The sequence below is a fragment of the Pteronotus mesoamericanus genome, unplaced genomic scaffold (assembly GCF_021234165.1).
Source record: "Pteronotus mesoamericanus isolate MK-2021 breed Mesoamerican mustached bat unplaced genomic scaffold, CSHL_Meso_final scaffold_167, whole genome shotgun sequence".
In the NCBI taxonomy this organism is placed as follows: domain Eukaryota; kingdom Metazoa; phylum Chordata; class Mammalia; order Chiroptera; family Mormoopidae; genus Pteronotus; species Pteronotus mesoamericanus.
Genome location: NW_026555308.1, coordinates 33,340,045 through 33,366,146, shown reverse-complemented (window position 1 = coordinate 33,366,146; position 26,102 = coordinate 33,340,045). Strand labels below are relative to the sequence as shown.

Below are 26,102 nucleotides of genomic sequence, written 5' to 3'. Positions count from 1 at the left end.
ACGCTCAAAAAAACCCCACAGACTTAAACTATATGAGAACTTAATCAGACACTGTCTAGCTGAATACACCATAAGTAGCATTGCAAGAACATTTGTACTAAATTTTAACACTGTTCATTAACAGTTCCATTTTCCTGAGTCTGTGTTTGTTCTTTGGCGTTGGCTTAGAATATAATCCATTTTTCAGAAGGTGTTCCTTGCTGAGGAGAATTCGAGCTCCATGCTGAAGCTGGAAAGAACATAAAGCTTGAAGAGGGCAAAGCAAAGTCTGTTAAGAGTAAAAAAAAAAATAAACAAAAAAAAAACACATACACACACTAAAAGTGCATCTGTGCAAGACATGGTATTATACCTAGAATTTTTCTTCAGAAACAACCATCATCGTCATCATCATTATTTGCTTTTAACAATGAAAACCAATAGGTACTCTAATAAATAGAGGATGATTTCTATTTTTAATTGTTGTTCAATTAGAGTTGTCCCCATGTTCCCCCATTACACTCCTCCACCCTACCCACCCCCACCTCCCACATTCAGTCCTCTCCTCACCTCCACTGTCTTTGTTCATAGGGCCTTTATACAAGGTCCTTGACGACCCTTACCCTTCTCTCCCCCATTATCTCCCTCCCCTTTCCCCTCTGGTTATTGTCAGTTTGTTCTTTATTTCCATGTCTCTGGTTATGTTTTGCTAACTTGTTTGTTTTGTTGATTAGGTCCCACTTATAGGTGAGATCATATGGTATTTGTCATTCACCATTGGCTTATAATTTCTAAATAAAAAATTTATTTAAATCCATACCTTATAGACCACTAATTAACTCCAGTAACAAGATATAAATCAGTTTTTCATATAGGTGAGAAAGTCTGAATTTGGTTTCATACATTAAGATATTCAAACCCCGCAAAGAAATGTTGCCATTATAATTTAATCTGTTACAGGCAGACTGCAAGAAATTTTTAGATAACAATTAGTTGATTAATTTTACAATCACAAAAGCTGCAAGCTTCCTGCAGCTGATAACAGTTAGATGATGGCAGTAATGGGTAAGTGGTTTACTAATGCTCAGCTGTCCATGGACCACATACAAGTTAGATATCCAGGTTCTGGTGCATTCAAAATAATCCTAACTGTATGCAGTGCATTTGAAATAATTCTAACTGTATGAGTACCAGCCTAAATTTAAATACCTACAGGGCCAGCCATTTAATGTAAGCATGTGAATTGGGTGGATCCATAGGGTAGCAGAGAATAGTGGAGGTTGTAAAACAACTGGAGCATATGCCTTTCCTAAAGTTAATCAAATTAAAATGTTTTTAAATAAAAACACCATACTAGTTTTTTATATCACAGAGCGATATCAGGATTTTAAACACATTTTTAAAATTTTTTAGTTGTTGTTCAATTACATTTGTCCCCATTTCCACCCCTTTTACTTTACCCTGTCCTACCCACCCCCCACCTTCCACATTCAATCCTCCCCAACCACTCACGCTGTCTTTGTCTTTTGGTCCTTTACACGTGTCTCTTGACTTGACCCTTCCCCTTCTTTCCCCCTTTATCCCTCTCCCTCTCCCCTCTAGTCACTCTCAGTTTGTCCTTTATTTCCATGTCTCTAGTTCTATTTTTCTTGCTCAGTTAGTTTTGTTAATCAGGTAGCCAGATTCTTTCCTTGAGCCTGGGACTCCTTATCAAAAGTTTTAAAATAACAATAGCATCGCTTGATTGAGCAGATTGTTAATAAAAAAAAAAGAAAGAAACAAAGAAAAAGAATAAAGGAAAAACTGATATATTTAACTACAAAAATTTCTAACTGTCTATGTGAAAATTTATGCCCTCAAGCATACAACACAAGAAGTAAAAAGGGCTTAATACATTTAATGTACAATAAACTCACAAATGTAAGCAGTTACTGGTAGTTGCTTCTTCATAATCCATCCATTCTTTTGTTCCTTATTAAAAAATCAAAAATGTTATTCAAGGTGGCAGTGCGCGCGGTTAGTACTATTACACTGGGTAATGGCACAGTCTACCCAATGAGATGTGCGTGAGAGTCCTTACGTGGGGCTTCCAGAGGGTTTCTTTAAAACGGGACAGACTCAGCAGGTGGACGTTCGCCTTTCGTCTTGACTGCAACGGTATTGTTAGAGTTGGAATAACCACCAAGTGTCTCCAGGGCATGAATCTTATAAATAAACATGAAGATTAAAACCAAATATATATGATCATGAACAGAAAGACAGGAAAAATCTGGGTCTCTGATGATTCATCCCCAGCCTTGGCAGTTCTTATTTTGGAGAGAAAAAGAAATTCTTCTATGGCTCAACCACTTCAGTAAGTGCTCTGTTACATAAGAAAAAGACAAATATCTTGGAAAAGTTCTGCATGACACTATTGTAGAAAGACCCTTAGATATGTTCTCATAATTTCCTTTAATACGTTCATTTCTTGAAACAAGAGAGAAAATGTGGAAATGACTACATATTACTTTACAGAGTCAACATAGTGGAATGATTAGATTCTGAATCACTATTCTTAGGAAACATATCTAGGACTATATACAGATCGAGGCAATTGAAGGTTCTATTGCAATTCTATGACATTAAATTCTTCAGGGACAGGAGAATACTAATATTCTTATGGTTAAGGGTCTTCAACTTTTACCTCCTGAAGATAAGAGTCTTAATTTTCAAAGGTAATTAAGAGAACGAATTTTAGAGATACACAGACCTGAATGAGATTTCCCACTCCATCTCTGTGGTAGCCACTAGGACTATTCACAAATATACCAGTCCTCGCTGGTACAAGATAGTACTGGATTTCCTAGCCCCCTATGAAGTTAGACATGGCTATGTAAGTAACATTGGTTAATGAAATGTGGGCACAAATAATATGTGCTTCCTCTGGGCAGAAGCCTTAAATGCAGTATATGATTCATCGCCTCCCCTTATTCCTTCCTTGAAGAAAGTAGAGTGGCATGTCTGAGAGTGCCTCCATCAGCCTGGGTCCCTACGTGACCGCAATGAGCAGAGATCCTCCTAGCAATCCCACTCGACAGACAGCATAAGATAGTCATAAACCTTTCTCGTACTGTGCCATTCTAATTTTGGAGTTTTAAGTTATTGGCGCCTAATCCAGTTCATCTTTTTTAAGCTGAGTTTATTGGGGTGACATTACATGATGAAATTACACAAGTTTCAGGTGGACAATTTTGTAATACATCATCTGTATATTGCATTGTGTGTTCACCACTCCAAGTCAAATCTCCTTCCATCACTATTAATCCTCCCTTTACCCTTTTTACCTCCCTCCACCCCTCTTCTCCTCTAGTAATCACAGTGCTATTGTCTGTGTTTTTTTAAGGTTTTTTTAATTCTTTTTTTTGGCTTAATTCCTTCACCTTTTTCACCCAGTACCACAAACCACTTCCCCTCTGAGAGCTGTTAGTCTGTTCTCTATCTCTGAGTCTGTTTCTATTTTGTTAGTTTATTTTGTTCATTAGATTCCCCATACAAGTGAAATCATACGGTATTTGTCTTTCTCTAACTGGCTAATTTCACTTAGCATAAATACTGTCCAGATCCATCCATGCTATCACAAAGGGCAAGATTTCCTTCTTTTTTTACATCTAAGTAATATTCCATTATGTAAATGTACCACAGCTTTTTTATCCACTCATATCCTGAGGGACACGCAGGCTGCTTCCAAATATTGACTATTGTAAATAATGCTGCAATGAACACAGGCGTGCATATATTCTTTCGAATTAGTGTTGCAGATTTTTTGGATATATTCCTGGAAGTAGAATTGCTGGTCATAATAATCCAGCCTATCTTGACTGATGCATCATGTACTAGCTATGTGTTCCCAGACATTATATAACCTCTCTTTGCCACGTTTTCTTCATTTGTGAAATGAGGAAAATAATGTCTACCTTGTAAGGTTGTTATTATGGTACACTATGATGCATTAAAATGTTTGACATACTCCTTGATAATAAATGAAATTATTCCTATATAAATGAGTAAATAACATATCTGAGGCAATGTGAAGCTATATGAGAGATGGACTGGTTCGGAGGAACAAAGAAAATCCTCCTATAAAATTAAAAAGTTAAAAAAAGTTTATTTGGGGGGAAAGTCAAAGTTTTGTAAATCCTTTTGTCTGCAGATACAAAGAAAGTTTTCCAGGGACCATTATTAGCAACTACTGGTGTTGAGTGGAGCTAAGGCACTTAGTCTATGACACAAAGCTTTGCCACTTCTAGTTACAAAAGTTCACAAGGTAAAACTTTGTAAGTGGAGATGGTTCTGTAATTTTAAAAAAAAATCCCCAAATTCAAGGCTTCCTGGGTATGAAAAGCCCTGGTAAATATTATTGTAGCTGAATGAAAATCACCAACCTTTAGTTAAAAATTTTTGTCAATCTAATCAGAAAGGCAAGAAAGGACAAAAGGATTAACTATTCGAGTGTCTGGTGTCATGCAATTAACACACATTATTCCATTCAATTCTCACAATAACACTATGAGGTTAATTATTTTTTTATGTTACAGATACAAAAACAAGCACAAAGAGATTACATGAATTACCCGCTGGCAAAAATAATAATGATAAATGACAAAGTGTTAATGGAAACCTGATTCAAAGCTTGTATCATGCTACTTCAAGTGTTTGAAAAACTGCTCGAGAATAAAGTATGAGGATGAATCAATAGACTAAGAAGACTACTATTTTGAGGAGCTCTACTTCTATAGAATGAAGCCAGCTGAAAAATTACTAATCTCCCCATCATCTTAAGGTTTTCTGATAATGCTACTAATTAAAGGTGATTGGGGGGAAATGTAAGGCATTGATTTCCTCCCCAGGAAAGAAAAAAAAATACCTATATGTTTAGAGCAGACAATAATTGTGTTTCTCAGTGGAAGGTACCAATTTTTTTATTATTGTTAGATTTGAATAGGCTGAACCTGGGGTTCCCCCACTAAGAAAGCTAAATTTTTGCCATTTGTAATAAGAAGCAACTTGGGATGTTTCATTATGCATTTCTTCTGTTTATACTCTGGCCAACCATCTTATTAGCACCACTCAAATCATATGTCTGATTGTCAAACATCCTCTTCCTACTCCTGATGACTATAGTATGACTACGGCTGACAAAAGCAAACAGAATGAGACCTCTGGGACCTCACCCTTACTTTGGGATTTTACATTCAATTTTATCCACAGATCACAGTAACAAAAGCTGAAGAGATGAAGGGATGTGTCTCCATTCTGTATCTTAAACTTTGTCTGTTGTTAGATGTTATACTCAGAACATAAGACAGGTTTCCTGTTATTATGGTACATTAATTAATACCAGAAACATGTCTTATAAAATTGGGAAAGGGAGAAGCAGTAGCACCATTAGTAGCATCAGTATTAGTACAAACCCTATCTGAACCCCAGCCATATTACCCTTATTAAACCACCACCAATACCAACATGAAAGCTTCTGTTTCAGATTGTAGTAAAGGTGGAATTCCAATTGTGAGAATAAGGGATGTATGTCCACAGAGGATTCTTTTCAGGACCAAAAGAAGGTGAGGAAAACTTTAAATCTACAGCTAAAGAATATTATATTTTCACCTCAAGATTTGAATGTTTAATGGGTCCTTTGCCCTATGGTGGCTGATCATAGAGCTTTTCATCAACAAAAAGAGAAACACAGAGAATGTATGGAAAGCAAGTTTAAACAATATTAAGACACCTAAAAATAGTATAGGTTATTTTTTGGTTTTTGTTTGTTCTTTTTTGTGCTCTCAAGAACTTAGAGGAATAATGGTGAATAGGAAGGAAGAAAGAAAAGAAAGAAAGAAAGAAAGAAAGAAAGAAAGAAAGAAAGAAAGAAAGAAAGAAAGAAAGAAAGAAAGAAAGAAAGAAAGAAAGAAAGAAAGAAAGAAAGAAAAAGAAAAGAACATAGGGTAGCATATTGTGTTATATGTTGATGGCCAGGTACATGGAAGCAGGTAACAAGGTTAGAATGGAGGGAGAAAAGTATGAAAACACTTCCTAGTCACTTGGGGTAAGGATCTAGGGTCCCTCATGAGTATTTTTCTCAAAGGAGAGGAACAGAGAAAGTGAAACTGCCTAGATCCAAAACAAAGTCAACTTACATGGGCACACCAATACAAAAAGTCTACCCATGAAAGCCTATTTCTTTCACCAAAAGAAGCAATGTCTCCAACTCCGACATTTTCCATGTCTTAGAGTAAGGGAGAGGAGAGGAAAACATAAGTAAATGTTTGCTCTTGGCATTCTCTAACTCTTCTTGCTTTGAAGGCCTTTTCTCTTTTGCTTGGTAACTAGCCCGGTTAATCTGACCTGAGCTTTTATCCAGTATTGAAATTTCCTTCATGGCGAAGGCACTCTCTTGTGTAATAGTAACCACAGTGTATAATGAGAGAGAGAGGGAGAGAGAGAGAGAGAGAGAGAGAGAGAGAGAAGAGACAGGAAATACTACTACTTGGTGTTTGTGTGTATGTGTGTTAAAAATTTCATGTAGCTATACTTGTTATCCTCTGATTTTTCTTCTCAAGTTGTATTTATCAAAAAATTTCAGTGATTAAAGAAACTAACAATATAAGTTTTATTTTGCTATTTTATGTCAGCAGTGCAAAGTTACTTACATGTTCCAAAGATTGCGATGTTAATTAGCACAATAAAACATTTTTACTGATGATTATTAATTATATATTAATCATCAGGCTTTCATGAAAATTAAATAAAATGATGATTGTGGGTTATAATCTTTTCATATTTTGCAGGCATTTTTCTCAAAAAGTTATAATTTTTATACATTCTAAGCATGGTTAATAAGACAAACAGGAAGTTGGTATACCTTCTCAAAAAAAAATGCAAAAAAGTAAGATGTCCTTCCTTTTTTTTTCACTTTCTAATGTTAAATAATCTTTTTATTTTTTCTGAATAAATTTTAAAATCATGATCCAGAAGTTCTCCCAAAAATCCCATTAATATTTTTCTTGGGCTATTCTTTTTTTTTCAAATTAAATTTTTTATTGTTCAAGTACATTTGCCTCCCTTTTCCCACCACCACTTTCCCCTGCCCCACCCACCTCCCACCCTCAATCTTTCCCCACTTTGGCTTTGTCCATGGGTCCTTTATACATGTTCCTTGATTTGACCCTTCCTCTTCTTTTCCCCATTACCCCTCTCCCTCCTTCCCTCACACCACTGTTGGTTTCTTTTTTCTTTCAATGTTGCTGGTTATACTTTCCTTGCAATGTCCTTCTTTTAATTGAGAAGAAAACAGCTGAGTACAGAAGAATGAATACTAAAAGGGAAATTCAAAGCACTAAAAGAAAAATCTAGTCCCCAAAAACCTATATTTACTGTTGTGATACTTAAATGTAATTTAGCATATTGCAAATGTTGTTTGCACAGCTTAGAATAAATATATAAATAATTTTAAATAATAAGGTCTAGAATGCTTAACAGAAAAATACCAGAGAGGAAAAGGTTGAAAACATACATAAGTCTCTATCACAGATACATTCTAATTTTCACTTGAGCTACAAATTTAACATGTTATGCATTTCTAAATTTTCTAAATAAATTTTAACCAAACTCCTAGTTCAAAAACTATATAACCTTCCAAGATATACATACCTGCTGTATGTAATTATTTTTCTCCAAGATGGAAAAAGCAACAGCTGCATTTTCTCCAAGATGGAAAAAGTAAACAGGCACCTATGAGATGGCTGTATCCAAATGACATAATGACTAGAAATACTACTTAACTGCACCTGAAATAAAAAAACAGAATAGAATATATTTTTTTGCATTAAATTTAAAACTAATGTCTGTATTTTAAATACTAATTACTCTCATTTCTTTCTGAAACTGCCAGTAGAAATAGTAAATGTACCAACATTTTCTATACATAACATCTTTAGGTATTGTCAAATAGTAGAAGGAAGAAGAATATTTTCACATATGTCTGACAAAGAAAATATATTCAGACTGAATACAAATTCCTACAAATCAAAAATGGATTGACTAATAACCCCTTCTTAGTGGGTGAAAGACTGAATGGACTTCACAAAGAGGATATAAGAATGGCAAATAGGGATGTGTAAAAGGGCTCAGTGTGATTTAATGTAAATTAAAATCACAATAATATAACATTTCATACTCACCAGAACAGTTAAAATCAAAATTATTAACAGCACCAAATGAGGAGGATATGGAGCAAATGAAACTCTCGTACATTGTAGTGTGAATGAAAATGATTTAATCACTTTGGAGGATTTATTTTTTATGGTTTATCCTCCTAGTAGTTCTTAATGTAAGTTGATAGGTGTATGTCTGTGTGGGTGTGAGTGTATATAAGCATAGAGACATACACACATACACATATGTATATATGTGCTCTCTTTTCAGACAAAAGATAGTATATTATATATATTTTAACCATGAAGATAACATTTTATCTGAGACAATGACTGATGATACATAAGAAAGAGAGTACAATTTGAGTGTCAACAATTTGGCCTTTATATTCCTATTTTAATTCAATGAAATTTAAGTAATCTTTTACTCATAAAGCCATATTCCTGGCCCATGGTCTGATCAGAAACACATTTAAGCATATGTGGACAGATGAGAATTTCAGTTTTTACTCATAAACTATATGAGCATGGGGATTTAAGGTAGTGGTGTCTAAGTATTAACATGTAGCACCTTTTAAAAATCAGGTGTTTTCTTTTATTTTCTAGTATCTTTAAAGTCCTATGAGTCTCTCATTCCTTTACACTATTAAAATTCTTTTTTTTCTGTTTTCTTTTTTTTTGGCAGGGAGGCAAATTCCATTTATTTGTTTATTACAGTTGCACAATTTATCTAGTGGAAAGAGAGTGATGGGAAGTCACCCATGCATCATGGCTCAAAACATTGTTATAAATAACAATTTATTCACTTAGATGTCGGGCTCCATTCAACCCGAAGAATCCCACTGAATATAAGAGATTCTGGGAGAGAATGTTGAGGAGGAAGCAGAGTTTTCCATTTCCTTGGCTCACACTTATTGTCTGGTCTTCCAAAACTGCCTGAGGTTTTCCAAGATAATGAATATTCAGGAGTGTTGGTACCATCTCTTAAAAGCCCCATTGTTTTGCCACGAGCAGCCCCTCTGTGGAAGTTAACTACACATTACCTTGGGATGTTTCTTGTATTGCTGTGTTTAAACTACTAAAATCTCCATTATTCATTTGTTCTATATGTTGTTTCTTAAAAAGATTATAAACGCCTTGAAGGTGGGGATTATCCCACAGCATCAGCACAGGATACAGCTTAGTACCACAGGAAGTGAACGTTGAGCTTCTGTTCTATGCCAGAACCTGTGCTTGGAGCCTTCATATACATCCAGTAAAATTTGATTGTGGAGAAAACAGAGATAGAGATATATTTGAGTTTTAAAAAATAACAACATAAAACTTAACGTTGCAATATAGCATAACAGAACATAATAAAAGGAAAAAGTCAAAACTATAAAATAGTTAAAATATGCAGTCTTGTAAGTTTGGGGAGAATATAGTAACAACCCTAACAAGATTTTCTTTACAAGAGATTTAAGCTTCATATTTATGTATGCAATCTGGTTTCCACCTTTACCTTGGTCTTCAAATGGCTCTTTCAGAAGTTTCCAATATATTTCAATGAGCAAATACATGGGTATATCAGGTTTATTGAGGAAAACAAAAGATATCCCTTGCATTCTGGGTACAAAGGCATTTTTAAAAAATGGACTACTTTTTAGAGCAGTTTTAGATTTACAGCGAAGTTGATCAGAAAGTACAGCGAGTTTTCATATACCTATCCTGTCCTCCTACAGGCTCCCCGCAACCTACATTCCACACCAGAGTGGTACAGTTGTTAAAATGATGAACCTACACTGACACATCATTATCACCTATAGTCCACTGTTTACATTAGAATTCATTTTGGATATTGCATATTTTATAAGTTTTGACAAATGTATAATGATCTGTATCCATTATTATAGTAATATGCAGAATAGTTTCACTGCCCTAAAAATTCTCTGTGCTTTGTGTATAAAGGAATTTAATGTAGGGTTTGGAGGTAATTTAGCCATTGGGACAGATAGGAGACTGCAGTGAAATTTGCGGTAATCCACTGTCAATGATTTTTAGCTTGATGTAACAAAATGACATTGTATAAAATAAAGGCTTACAGATCGAAAACATTCAATACACACCCTGATTTTCAAGAAAGGAAGTGCAATGGGGTACAATAACTATAGGACCATTGCTCAAATTTCTCATGAAAGTAAAGTGATGGTCAAAGCAACAGACACTGCTTCTTTATATGGGGCAAAAAATGCTGGACATTGAAACTGGATTCAGAAAAGGAAGAGGCACACAGGATATAATTGTGAACGTTCACTGGATACTGGAGTGCTTCAAAAAAATTCATAAGGTTAGTCAATGTCTTATGGACTATAGGAAAGCCTTTGTGTAAATTATGCAAAGCTATCAGCTGCTCTGAAAGAAGTGGGCGTGCCTCAGCATTTGATCATCCCGACAGGTAACCTGTACTGTGGACAAGAAGCCACTGTCAGGACAGGACAGAGAGAGACAGAATACTTTCCTTCAGGCAAAGGAGCATTTTATCTCCCTGTTTTCTTAGTCTGTATGCAGAGCATATCATACAAAAAACTGGGCTAGCCTCAGAATAAGGAGGACTGAAAAACTGGCAGAAGAAACATCAATAACTTAAGATATACAGGGGACATCATCTGACTTATAGAACGTAGCAATGATTTGAAATGACTTCTGATGAAAGCAGAAGAAGATAGCGTCAAAGCAGGATTGCATTTGAACATCAAGAAGACAAAAATCATAACTACAGAAGAAATATAAAACTTTAACAAAGACAATGAAGACATTGAAGTTGTTAAACATTTCCCTTACCTTGGTTCAGTCAATTCAAACTGCAACTTCAGCCAGGAAATTAAGAGAAGACAGACTTGGAAGGACAGCAATGGAAGAATTAGGAAAGATCACCAAGACCAATGATGTATCACTAGAGACCAAGGCTAAGATTATGCACATCTTTGTATTCCCAGTTACTACGTATGGTTGTGAAAGTTTGGCAGTGAAGAAGGCTGATAGGAAAGAAAAATTGGTTCATTTGAAATACAGTGTTGGAAGAGAGCTGGGTCTATGGATAACCTGGACCATGAGAAAGACAACTTTTTAGAGCAGTTTTAGATTTACAGCAAAATTGATCAGAAAGTACAGTGAGTTTTCATATACCTATGTTTTAGTATAGACTAGAACAAGTGGGTCCTAAAGCTAATTACATGGGAAACATGGCTGGGGGCAAAAATGCAAAACTGCAGCTGTCCTACTTGAGGCACATCATGAGAAGGCAAGCTTCTTTGGAAAAGACAATCATTCTGGGGTAAACAGAAGGCAGCAGGAAAAGACAAAAACCAAATATGAGATGAATTGACTCCATAAAAGAAACCATAGACATTGCACAGGAGCTGAGCAGGTTGTTGGGGACAGGACACTGTGAACATCACTCATTCATAAGTTCCCCAGGGTTTGGAGCCAACTAAATGGTACATAACACATGCATACACAGTCCCCCCCTGCCCCCCATGAGGGAGTTTGAAAGAGTTCATTTGGAAACCACAGTGAACCTCCTCTTTGATGCTGTCTTTCTTCATCTGCCTTTAAGAATAAGTGGCTTTTCTTCCACTTTCCAAATTTCCAATGGTTGACTCTCACTGGGAAAACTTGGCATTATGTGGAGAAAAGGCTTCTGGGAAATGCATTCCTTGGCTGTTTTTAAGTGATTCTGAGGAGTTGAAGGGTTACTAGTGCTGAGTTGACAACATTTTTATAGTTGACCTTTTCATAGAAAGTTGACCTTTCTACAGCATTAGGTCTTCACCCCCACTTGCTTACTCCCAGATAGTTTAGTTTCCAGAGAAATTCAATGCACTAAATTTATTTCTGTGCTGAGCATTTATCCTGAATCCTCGCCTACTTCCTTGTGTTAGATTCCTGGCAGGACAGCCTATAACACCCAAAGACACTCGTATTCTTTCCTCCTTGTGCTTAGAAAATGTCTAATGCAGCCAGAAACTAGATTCAAATCTAGATGTCTATGTGTATCACCCATGGCATCTTGTCCCTTAATCGCTTCCCTCCTTTGTTTCCCATTCAGTCCCCTGAGGATGAGAAATATGGGTCTTCTAATAAAAGTGGGTTTTTTTTCAAATAATTCTGCTCTACAACTTGTTTCCTTTTTTCCTCAGAAAGAGGAAGAAGGAAGAAGAGAAGAAAAAAAGAAGGGAAGGGGGGAGGAGAGAGGAAAAAAGAGTGAAGGAAGGAGGGAAGTAAAGTGGGTATCATAAAAGATTCACAACATAATGTATTTGGTTTTAGAATACATCCTTTAAAACATATTTGACTAATGTTTTAGATATGATCATATTAAAATTATTCTGTATCTCTACCAATAGATAACATGAAAAATAGATGCAGGGAGGAAAAGAGATGGAGAAAAATTATTGAGAAACATGTATAATGATAAAAGAAGTCTATGATTAAATAACTGTAAGAATAATTCATAATGTTGATTAACTGTAATTACTAATGGCTTAATATTTCATCAGGTCAACTTGTACAGACAACTACTGTTTCCATACTCAATCTGAAATTATCACTGGAGGGATTTATAATAGACATCTGATTACAACAAAACCTTTGGAAAACATGCAAAATTCACAGTAAATTTTGTTTATTGGAATGAGTTTGATTTTTAAAAGAAATTTCTTATTTCAAGGAGGTATTTCAATTCTTACTGTGACACACATGGCTAAATGAAAATTCAGAATTTGAAATTTATCATATGCTACAATTCAGAATATCCTATTCAAATCATCTATCTAGGAAATTTCCAGTAACCAGACATATTAAAGGAGTATATAACTAAAATCTGTCCTATTATTAATATACATGTTAATAGAGTATGCTAATATGATCATCTCACAGCTCCTCCTTCTATGCTTATGTGCTATTTCACCTTCATCACATATTTGATTTTATGAGTAAATGAGCAAGTGCAAAAAAGAAACACTGTTGATCCATCTCAAGAGAGGACATATATACACTGTTGTCCATAACAAACAAAATTTGTCAGAAATGTCCTTATCTTCTTGAATAAAACTTCAAGATAATCCAAGGCAAAATTATTCAAAGAAAAATTAACATGTAATAACAGCTTGGTATATAGAAAGAAGATTTATTGAAAGACCAGGATTATTATAACAAACCTGACAATAATTAACCAATCAATTTTAGTCAAGTCATTTAGTTTCTCAGTTCCTCCTCTCCTGCAAAAATCAGACACCTGGCCTCCACTGTAGTTGCAGTTAGTCCTTGCAGCAAATCAGCTGAGGGTCAATCCCTGTCAGTAACATGGCAGCAGCAATCAAGGCTCAACTACAACAGTGGCGTACACATAGCCCACAAGGTGGGTGTCCCTAGAACACCCAGCTCAGGTGACTGGGTAGGCTGTGCCACTGGGCCCTATAGGACATCTACTATATAAGGCCTCTCTACCTAGTCCAGCAAACATAGCAGCTCTACCTAATACATAGAAACAAACACAGAGAAACAGCCAAAATAAGGACAAAAAAAAGGGTCCCAAGTGAAAGAACAAGAGAAATCTCCAGAAAAAGAACTAAATTAAATGAAGACAAACAAACACTACCAGATACAGAGTTCAAAACAATAGTTATAAGGATGCTCAAAGAACTTGGTGAGAAAGTCAACAGCCTAAAAAAGGGCATAGAAACCATAAAAGAGTCAAAAACAAAGAATACACTAAATGAAATGAAGAATACATTACAAAGAATCAACATATTATCAGCAATTTGGAAGATAAGAAAGCAGAGAACACCCAATTATAACAGCAAAAAAAGTTTTTTTATGGTTTCGGGTCTAACATTTAGTTCTTTAATCCATTTTGAATTTATTCTTGTGTGTGGTGTAAGAAGGTAGTCTAGTTTCACTTTTCTGCATGTATCTGTCCAAGTTTGTCAACACCATTTACTGAATAAATTTTCTTTAGCTCATTGTATATGCTTGTTTCCTCTGTCAAATATTAATTGACTATAAAGGTGTGGTTTTATTTCTAGGCTCTCTATTCTGTTCCATTAATCTATGTGTCTGTTTTTATATGCAAGTACCATGCTCTTTTGATTACTATGGCCTTACAGTACAGTTTCATAATAGGTAGCATAATTCCTCCAACTTTGTTCTTCCTCAGGATCACTGTTGCTATGCGGGGCCTCTTGTGGTTCCATATAAATTTTTGAAATATTTGTTCTAGTTCTGTGAAATACATTGTAGAAATCTTGATAGGAATTGTGTTGAATGTATAGATTATTTTGGATAGTGTGAGCATTTTAATGATGTTAATTTTGCCTACCCATGAACATGATATGTGCTTCTACTTATTTGTATGTTCTACATTTTCTTTTCTCAGTATCTTATAACTTTCTGAGTACTGGTCTTTTAATCCTTGGTTAATTTTATTCCTAGGTATTTTATTCTCTTTGAAGCAATTATAAACGGGGTTGTTTTCAGATCAAAAGACACACAGACTGAAAGCAAAGGGATGGAAATATATATTTCATGAAAATGGAAACAGACAGAAAAAGGTGGGGTAGCAACACTTATACCAGACAAAGTAGACTTTAAAACAAAGTCTACAACAAAAGACAAAGAAGAACCCAGGAGTTCCACTTCTGGGTATTTATTTGAAGAAAACCAAAACACTAAATAGTAATCAAAAAGACAAATTCATCTATATGTTTATTGCAGCACTATTCACAGTAGCCAAGATACAGAAGCAACCTAAATGTCCATCAATAGAATGGATAAAGAACTGGTGCATATATACAATGGAATATGATTCAGCCATAAAAGAAAAGAATGAAATCTTGCTGTCTGTAACAACATGGATGGACCTAGAGAGTACTATGCTCTGCGAAATGTCAGAGAGACAAGTATCACATGATTTCACCTTTATATGGAATCTAAAAAATAAGTAAATAAACAAGCAAAATAGACTCTTAGATAGAGAAAATGTTTACCAGATGAAAGGGAGTTGGGGGATGAGTAAAAAGGTAAAGGGATTTAGAAGTACAAGTAGGTGGTTACCGAATAGTTCCAGGATGTAAAGTACAGCATAGGGAATGCAGTGAATAACATCGCGATAACCATATAAGGTATCAGATGGGTACTAGATTTGTTGGAGTGATCACTTCCTAAGGCTATATAAATGTCTAATTACAGGGTTGTACACCTGAAATGAATATAATATTGTATATCAACAGTAATTTAAAAATTAAAATATTTGCCCTGACTGGCATGGCTCCATGTGCTGAGAATTGTGCCACAAGCTGAAAGGACATCAATTTGATTCCTGGTGAGGGCACATATCTGGGTTGTAGGCCAGGTACTGGTTGGGGGCATGCGAGAGGCAACTGATCGATGTTTCTCTCACACATTGATGTTTTGCTCCCTAACGTTCTCCTGTCTTTCCCCTCTATGTAAAATAAGTAAAATCTTTTTTTAAAATCTAGAGAAAATTTTTAAAACCTTGTACATGACAAATGAGCATCTTTATTAAAACTGAAAAAAAAAGGATCTGTGAAAAAAAATCAGACAGCTGGACCTAAGGTTGTTAAAATCTATCTTTCAGCAATCAACCCTAAAGTTATATATAACGAATATATTGATAATTATATATTCATCTATTATATATCACAATTATTAGTATATATTATAAAATTACAATAATATATATCATCTTAATTTCCAAATTTTGGAAGCTATGCTGATGAAAAATGCTTCAGTAATTTTGAACTTTTTGGAAGTTGGTTCTTTATTGGTATAAGTTGTTTGAGTGTTCTTATTATAACTTCTTTCAAAACAGGAAAATCATTGGTTGGTGCAGAATTCTACCTATATAAAGTGAGCCTATAATATAACTTCCATTTTAGTAACAGCCAACTCTTCCACATTGTAATTCTAGACTTAGCTTCAGATATTTTCTATTGATTCTGTGAATTGACTAAAATTTGAATTCCTGTAAATTCTTTTGTTGTTATAATGCCTTCTTTTCTTCTCTTCCATTAAATCTTAAATATATGAGGGATATCCAGAAAGTATCCAGCCATGTACTATGAAAAATAGAGGCATTTATTGAAGAAGATACAAGAAATGTTGTACATAGGACAATGACACATCAGTCCCCTTCAAAGTGGGCACTTTGGGACCTCACACACGTCTCCCAATCACCATCAGCTGCCCCATCATATTTCCCTGAATCTCATCAACAGTCTGAAATCTCTTCCCTTTCAAAGGTGATGTTAGTTTTGGGAAAAGCCAGAAGTCACAGGGCGCCAAACCTAGGCTGTAGAAGGGCTGAGTCACTTGGGTAATTTGATGCTTCACAAAAAAACTGAACAAGACATGCATGAGCAGGTGTGTTGTTGTCATGAAGCTGCCAATCACCAATTGCCCAGAGCTGTGGCCTTCTGAAGCATTTGAATAGTTTGCATGGAGAAATGCTCAAGGTTAATGCAAAATTTGATACAGATTTGTTGCTATACTCAGTCATTATGAATGCGATGGCCACAGAGTACACACACTTATTCAACAGCATCTACCACCCGAACTGACTAGTACAACGAAGTCGTCATTGTTCATACATGCACATTCCAACCCACTCTCTTTGGCTGCTAGGTTACATCGATGCCATGCAAACCATTCTTGTTACATTAACAATGATTGGACTTTTTCCAGACTAGACAAATACAATAGTTGTTGAGAAAGTTTTTGTGGCATTTACTTTCTTCATATGACTATACAATTTAAAATATTGCATGACATTTATTCCCTTTAGAACTTTTTCTCCAAAGTGCTCTAAAAATGTCACTTTGAATTAAAGCATAACGTTTGGAAAAGATAACTTATTTATATTCTTGACATAGATTTCAATAACATGCTGAGTTTTGCTCTGGTTGATTTTTTCTATATACCTAAAGAAATTGCTGAAAATACTTACATGTGAGGTTTTCAGATTTTACATTGTGGAAAACAATGTTAGAATTGCATAGAATAAAATAAAGTAATCCTTTTAATATTCTTAGAAAAGGATTGGATAAACACTATATATTTTATATTTAAACACACTACTTGATTCATATGTTCTAAGCACTTTTTGTATATATTGCAGCTTAAATGTAGATGTACTGTTTTTGTACATCTAAGATATCCATTTTATTTTATTTTTTACCTTTTAAACCCTTTTTTTATTGTTGTTCAGTTACAGATGTCCCAACTTTTATCCCCATTGCCCCTTCCCCGCCCTACTCCTACAGTTGATCTCCCCCATAGATGTACTTTATTTAATTTTTAATTTTTAAATCGTGTTTATTCTATCACAGTTGTCTCAATTTTGCCCCCTTTGCCCTCCTCCACCCCTCCCACCCTGTCCCCCACTCCCACAGTCAATTCTCACTCTGTCGTCCATGTCCATGGGTCATCCATACATGTTCTTTGCTTAGTCCCTACTCCTTCTTTCCACCATTGTCCTCCTTCCCCATCCCCTCTGGTCACTTTCAGTCTGCTCCATGTTTCCATGCCTGTGGTTTATTTTGTTCATTAGTTTATTCTGTTGAATAGATTCCACTTATAGGTGAGATCATATGGTATTTGTCTTTCACCGACTGGCTTATTTCACTTAGCATAATATTCTCCAGTTACATCTATGTTGTCTCAAAAGGTAGTAGTTTCTTCTTTTTTTTATTTTTTAACTGCAGATTGATTTTATTTATTTTTTAATGTCAAAATCCATTATAAAATATTAAAAAATTTAAATCCATTATAAAGCCTCAGCAATTAAAACAACATGACATCAGCACAGAAATAATCAAGTAGATCAATGAAATAAAATGAGCATTCTGGAAACAAACATATATATCTGTCTAAAAATGTAATCTATGATTAAATTGATATTTCAAATCAATGGGGAAAATAAGATTATTCAACAAATAAAGTGCATGGACCATTATTACTTGAAATAAAACAAATATAGAGACCTATTTCACACACTATACAACAAGTATTCAAGTGAGTTAAAAATCAATATGTAAAGTATAAGGAGTTTTAGGAGAAAATACAAACTAATATTTTTCTTACCCTGACATAAAATATTCAAACCCAGAAGCTACAAAGTAAAATATTGACAATATGATTATATTAAACATTTAAGACTATACAGTAATACACATACTAAAAAAGCCAAAGGACAAGTAATAGAAGAGGAAAGTATTTGCAACACATCTTAAAACAGGTTAATAGTTTTCATTTTTGTTTTTTTCAGGGAAAAAATTCTACAAACAAATGGATTAAGAATACCAAAAAGTAATTTAAAGCTTTTTAAAAATAATAGAAACAGGCAAGAAATATACAAAAACAGGTTTAGTTTCAACAAATAATAACTGCTTTTTAAATAATATGATAAATTGGCTAAATTTCTAATTCTTGTAGGATTTGTATGCCATAAGCGGGTTCTCCCATCCTTATAATCTTACTAACATCCCTCAAAAGAGATTAATCATGACTAGTATTTATTTCCTAATTCCAATATTTTAATGTAAAAAATAGTAATTGACTAAAGCAGTTTTTAACCAACTTAAGTTTAAATTCAGACACAAATTCCTAATGTCTTTATACAAGTCCTTTCTCCACTTCTGATTTTCACATCTGCTTCCCCAGTAAAGTCACAATCCCCCAAATTTAAGTATTAACTTCTGGGTTTAATTCATAGCTATATTTAATTTTCTTATGGTTATCATCAGTGTTCATTAATTCAACCAATAATTATTGAACACCAGTCACTGTGTTGGGCACTGTTCCTTACACTAGAATACAGTGGTAAGCAAAATATACTATCCACATCCTAATGGAGCCTACATCATGCGGCAATAGCCACTTAGACATATATAATTACAAAATAAAATCCTGTGAATAGAACATAAGGGTCCTTTAAAATGGGTACTTGATTGAAGTTGGAGTTCACCAAAAACTCTCTATCATTTGAAAACCAAAGGATATGTAGCAGTTAATGAGAAAAGAGAAGGGTAAAAAAAATTTCATACATAGTCTAGCTAGTATGTAGTGAGGGAGCTGGGGGAAGAGCAGTATTGATGAAATGGATGATCTAGAGACCACATTTAGGATTTTGCTTAGTGGAAAGCTAAGGATTTTAATCTGAGTGATAATGTGATCATTTTTTAAAGACTATTTTTTAGAGCAGTTTTAGGTCCAAAGCAAAATTGACTTGAAAGTACAGAGAGTTTGTATTTTTAAATATTTTATTATGACTTCAGTTTTTTCTTCATGATAAAACATAATGATGCAGCCTTATAACACTTTTAATTCAATATATTCCATTGAACATAGGAGGGAATATAAAGATAAATTTTTGATAGAGCATGATTCTTCCCTCACCTATAATCCACCGCTGCAAATGCCTGTATGTTTCCTCTGCGTGAAGCTGAGTTTTACACCTCTTGCTCCAAAGACTATCTACTTGTTATTTATTTGTTAGATTTAAGAGTCACACTCATTTGTTTTTTAAAGAATCACTTGCTGCTGACACATACAGAATGACAGAAGAAGACAAGTAAAAGCAAGATGTTCACAGAGGCGTTTGCAGAGATTCAGGCTAGAAATGATGGTGACTTGGAATGGAGTCCTGTTGTTGGAGAGAAACTTATTTATAAATAAAAGTTATGCTATATCAACAGTAACTGAAAAATACATTTAAAAAATAATAAAATATTTATGGTAATAGTTACAAAGATTTTGTGTGTTTGTGTCTCTGGCTTAGAATGTTGACCTTGTGTAGTAGAAAGAGAATTAATTAATATAGATGAAATTAGGTTCTAGATATTACTAATAAATTGCACAAACAGCTCTTATATGGATTAAGGAGGTGATGAGAGTCTTAATAGGATAGTTGTAAATTAAATTACAGGAGAAGCTTTAATTAAGCAGATGGTGAAAAACAATATAACAATAAACCACAACTTGTTAAATATTGTATATCATCATAGTGAAACTTTTATTACAATTAATGACTTTCCACAAAGAAGTATAGCATTAACATAGTACTGTTTTTGATTTACCATCTAACAGAATTTTCATTTAAATCACTTGAAAAGGTGAATAAGCTTTAGGAAAATTCAGTTTTAATTTGAAATCAGAATATTTTCCCTACTGAATAGAAAAGAAATCTCTGTAATTTGATAATTCTCCATTGTACATTCTTTCCCATATTCTTTTCATTGTTGGTTTCAGTTATAAGTGTGTCATTGCTTTTTAGAGTGATAATTCTTCAGGTTTATATGTGTCACTAAAAACAAATGTGTTTGTCAAATACAATATGTAACACTTATGCATATATTTGTCATACCAAAAAATTAACAGAATTTTGCCACCTCTCTGAGGGGGACATATTATATCATTAGTGGCTATTACACAGGACTTTATGTTGTATTTGAGTGGATTCATTTAAGAAATACCAACTCAGGTTTTAGATTTCACTAGCTCTCTTAAATAGTCTAAGAAAGTAATTAACAGTGGACTTCTGGCCAAGATGGAGGCATAGGTAGATACATTCTGCCTCCTCGCACAACCAAAAGAAGGACAACAACAAATTGAAAAACAAAAAAATAACCAGAACTGCCAGAAAATCGAACTGTGTAGAAGTCTGACAACCAAGGAGATAAAGAAGAAACATTCATCTAGATCAGTAGGAGGGGCAGAGACAGGCAGCCTGGACAGAGAGGCCATGTGGCAAGGTGGCAGCTGGTGAACCAGGCGGTCCCACATTTGCGTGCAGATAAACCAGGAGAAACAGCTGTGGAGCAAGACAGACCATGCAACCCAGAGTTCCAGTGCAAAAAAAGAATGCCTCAAAACCCCTGGCTGTAAAAATCTCCCAGGAGAAACTCCCAGCCTCACAGGAGAGTCTGTTGGAGAGACCCATGGGGTCCTAGAGCATACACAAACCTGCCCACCCATGAATCAGCACTAAAAGCGTGCAATTTGCTTTTGGGTAGTAGAGGAACTGATTGAAAGCTGGCTGAGAGCCAAGCAAGCTGCATTGTTTCCTCTCAAACCCCTCCCCCACATACAGCATCACAACTCAGCGACCTCGGTTGCCCTACCCTAGCAAATACCTAAGGCCTTGCCCCTTCCAACATAACAGGTGTGCTGAGACAGAGAAATATGGCCCAAATGAAAGAACAGATCAAAGCTCCAAAAACAGAACTAAGCGATGAACAGATAGCCAATCTATCAGATGCACAGTTCAAAACACTGGTAATCTGGATGCTCACTGAATTGGTTGAATTGGTCGCAAAATGGAGGAAAAAATGAAGGCTATGCAAACTAAAATAGATAATAATATACAGGGAACCAATAGTAAAGGGAAGGAAACTGGGACTCAAATCAACAATTTGGAGCAGAAGGAAGAGATAAACATTCAACCAGAACAGAATGAAGAAACAAGAATTCAAAAAAATGAGCAGAGGCTTAAGAACCTCTGGAACAACTTTAAACAATCCAACATCCAAATCACAGGAGTGCCAGAAGGAGAAGAGGAAGAGCAAGACATTGAAAACTTATTTGAAAAAGATAATGAAGGAGAACTTCCCCAATCTGGCAAAGGAAATAGACTTTCAGGAGATCCGGGGAGCTCAGAGAGTCCCAGAGAAGTTGGACCCAAGGAAGCACACACCAAGGCACATCATAATTATATCACCCAAGAATAACGATAAGGAGAGAATCTTAAAAACAGCAAGAGAGAAGGAGACAGTCACCTACAAAGGAATTCCCATAAGACTGTCAGTTGATTTCTCAAAATAAAAAAATTTTTTCTTGCAGGCAAGAAGGAGCTGGCAAGAATTTTCAGTCATGATAAACAAGGACCTACACCCAAGATTACTCTATCCAGTAAAGGTATCATTTAGAATGGAAGGGCAGATAAAATGCTTCCCAGATAAGGTCAAGTTAAAGGGGTTCATCATCACCAAGCCCTTATTACATGAAAAGTTAAAGGGACTTATCTAAGAAAATGAATATCAAAAACTATGAACAGTAAAACAGAGGGAAGGGGGAGAGGAAAGAATGGGAGAAAATGTGCAGGGAATAAGGATAAATACTAGGTACAAATAGGCAGGGGGAGGTTAAGAATAGTATAGGAAATGAAGAAGCCAAAGAACCTATAGGTATGATTCATGGATATGAACTAAGAGGGGTTGAATGCTGGGGGGTGAGGTGGTGCAGGGTGGAGGTGAAGAAAGGGGAGAAAAAAATGAGACAACTGTAATAGCATAATTAATAAAAAATATATATATTTTTAAAAGATAAAACAAGAAAAATAATTACTATATTTTCCATAATCAAGATATTTATTGAGAGCACTGGGGGGAAAATGGGGACAACTGAAACTGAACAATAATAAAAATATTTATTGAGAAGAAAGTAATTAACATAACAAAAATATAGATATTATCTAAGATCTCAATATATTGACTATACGTGAATGGACAGTAGTCAATTAAATTATATTCCACAACACCACAAAATATAATGCATGTTCTACTTCTTTTTCATAACTTTTCAACTCTCACACAGAATGATTATTATGTATTTGAGTTTTAAAAACTTATTTACCAATCAGCAGCTATTTATATCCCTATCATTTTGTTAGGTTGATGAGAAGATAGTAAATTTGGGGTCACAATTTGGCTGATTATTGTTCTTTAAATAATGGTCAAATATTATGTTTGCATTTATATCTACTTGACATTGCATGTGCAATTTTTTTCACTTTGTTGTAGAGTGAAGATGGAAAAAACATATATGTGATTCAGTCAGGGTGCTAAGTGTTAATCGCAATGATGGGAAATAGAGAATCCCAGAATATTAGATTCTGAAGGAATCTTAGAGATAGATTTAAATCAATCATTTCATATATTAGAAAAGTAAGTAACCTATGCAATGTTACACAGCCAATTACTGAAAACTATCCTCTGTTGTCCAATTTAATTTTAGTGTTTTGCATAGCAGAGAAAACGTCTAGTAGTAAGAAAGGAACATTTATTGAGCTAATACTTATCAAGAGAATTTTAAGAACATGCTTTATTTTGAGATGTGCATAAAATATATGTAGAGTAAGAAACACTTAACACTCATACAACCACCACTCAAGTCAAGACAGAGAGCACTGTCGGCATCCCACAAGAGCCAGGCCCTTGCCCATCATGGATTACCGTCCCCTTCACTACACTTTTTCTTACCTCTAGAGGTAACCGTATACCATATCCTGACCTTTATTGTAATCACCTCTTTGTTTTTATGTATGGATGTATGTATACCTAAATGATATCGTTATGCTTGTTTTTGAACATTATGTAAATCAAATCATACTATATGTGCTCTCTTGCATCTTGTCTTTCTTGAGCATTTTATCCTTAAAATTCATCCGTGTTTGCTGGAAAATGCCCTGCCTGGTTTCAGAAACTGGAACCCTGCTGGCAGGCTGGAGGACTCCAAGGCTGGAAATAATCAGGAGGCCTTGGAGAAACAGGCTCCTGAGGAGACAAAGCCTGTCCCCCCTGGGAGGGGCATAGCTCCTGCTCCTCTGCTTTGCCACGGAGGACTGGGCATCAATGACAGGTAAGACCCCTTGAGGGAGGGGCGACCTAAGCCAGACATTGACCTGTATGGGTAGCAGACAAGAAATGGTGGGACACAGAGAAAGAGCAAAAGGCATGCAACTCCCGGCTTGGCTTGGACATGGCCAGAGTCTTCATTCTAGCTGAACAGCAGTCTGCTTATCTCTTTGTGGTTCCCTTCCCACGCCTGGCTCAGGCTAGAAACAGTGCAGGAATCAGCCCTAAATCGGATCTGGTAGTTCTGGGGAAATCAGGCCTAAAAGTAAATTCTTTAAAGTGTGGTTTGTTCTTCCCTCAAAGCTCTGGCCAGCTCATGCTGAGGACATTTACATTATTTACACACCTTACCCTTTATATTTAGGCACCCTTTTGTTTACTTTGACCTTATCTTTAGTCTCTCACTAGTTTATACTAGTCTCCTCTCCAACCCATATAAATCAGTGTGTTCCTGTCACTTGTCTTCTTAAAAGCATCATATATTTTCTGTGAAACTTAACATACTAATGTAATGAGATAACCAGTGCCTTCCTGTTACCTAGCCCCACTGATGAGCTTTTCAATAAAAGCCTTGGAACAAAGGGCAACGGGGCCTTCCCCACCAGAGGGATGTGCCAGAGCCTTCACCAGTGAGAGGGAAGTGCCCACATCTGCTCTCCGGGCAAACAGAGAAGTGTTTTGTGTTTATCCCCTCGATCCATGACAATCCTCTGGTCAGGCTCTGCGGGATTCAGAGCCCTGTTCCCACCTCAGCTGGCCCCCGACAATTTCCCTCAGATTCAGGGAGCCCCGTGTTCCCTGAGACATGCTCTCTCCGCCCCTGTGCACTGGTTGCTTCCTCAGCCTGGCGAGCAGCGACCCCAGTGGCGCTCCCCTCAAGCAGCGCACCCCATCTAGCCATTGTGCAGCACAACACATGTTTTAGTACATTCCTGTACTTGTTCATTTTTATAGTTGTGTAATACCCCATTATGTGAATATATCACAATTTATCCATTCTGTTATTGATGGACATTCAGGTTGTTTTCAGAAGCTTGGAGCTATTATAAATGCTCCTATGAATGCTCTTGTGTGTATATCTTGATGTACATGTGCAAAAGTGACTCTCAGATATATACCTGGAATGAAATAGGTCATGGGTTAAGCATAATTTCAATTTTACTAGATTTAACCAAAGTGTTATAAAATGATTATAACTATTTACCCTCCTCCCAGCAATGTATGGGAGATGTCCTCACTAACATTTGTTAAGCTCAGATGTTCTAAAATTTTCACCAGACTGATGAAGGTGTAGTACTTTTTCATTTGGTCTTAATTTTTATTTCCACAATTATTAATGTGACTTACACCTTTTTAATATGTTTAGTAGCCATTTATATTTTTTTAAGTGCCCATTAACTTTTCTTAACCATTTATTTAGCTTTTGACTTTTTTCTTATCAATTTCTAGAAGTTTCCTATTTATTTGGATTTGAAATATTTGACAGTTATAGATATTGCAAATATATCCCCTCTGTGCTTGTCTTTTAAGTCTTTTCATGCTGTGTTTTGATAAATGGAATTTTGTATTTTAATGTGGTGGAATTTTATAATTTAATATGGTTGAATTTTTCAGTCTTTTTTCATGCCTAGTGTTTTCTATGTTTTGTTAATGACATTTAATCTTATCTCTAGCTCAGATTCTCTTACATTATCTTCTAAAAGCTTTACAGTTTTAACTTTTACATTTGCCTAAATCTACCTATAATATTTTGTTTGTGTGTGTGTTTTGTGTGAGTTATTGGTCCAACTTAACTTTTTTCCATATGGCTGTCTGGATTGTTGCACATTTATTGACACAGCACCATTTACTGAAAATACCATTTTAACACTTGCTGCATTTGTGCATGTATGTGAAAATATATTTCTATACTTTAAATTCTGTTCCATTGGTGTATTTATCTTGGTCAATTCTATACTACGTTAATATTGCTTTATAATAAGTTTGATTGGTAGTTTCAGTCCTTCTACTGTGCCTTTCTTCAAGAATATCTTGGCATTTTTCCCCTTTGCATTAACATATAATTTAGGTATAAGCTTTATGAAACCCCAAAAAAGCCTCTTTAGATTTTTGTTGAGGTTACATTAACTCATAAATCAAATTTTGAGAATTAACATCTGTATAATTGTTTTTTATTCTAAGAGCATAGTATATCTCCTTTTATTTAGGTTTTCTGCAATATTGTTCAATAAAATACAGACTGTAG

General features: G+C 35.2%; 1 protein-coding gene across 1 annotated transcript in view; it reads right to left on the bottom strand.

Moving 5' to 3' along the window:
• Positions 1–97: 97 nt before the first annotated feature.
• DTWD2 (DTW domain containing 2) overlaps positions 98–26,102 on the bottom strand; it is a 111,909-nt gene continuing 85,904 nt past the window's right edge. Inside the window, 3 exon segments of the mRNA XM_054589328.1 lie at positions 98–268; positions 7,666–7,728; positions 7,731–7,802. Of these exon segments, the coding sequence (XP_054445303.1) occupies positions 98–268; positions 7,666–7,728; positions 7,731–7,802 (306 nt within the window).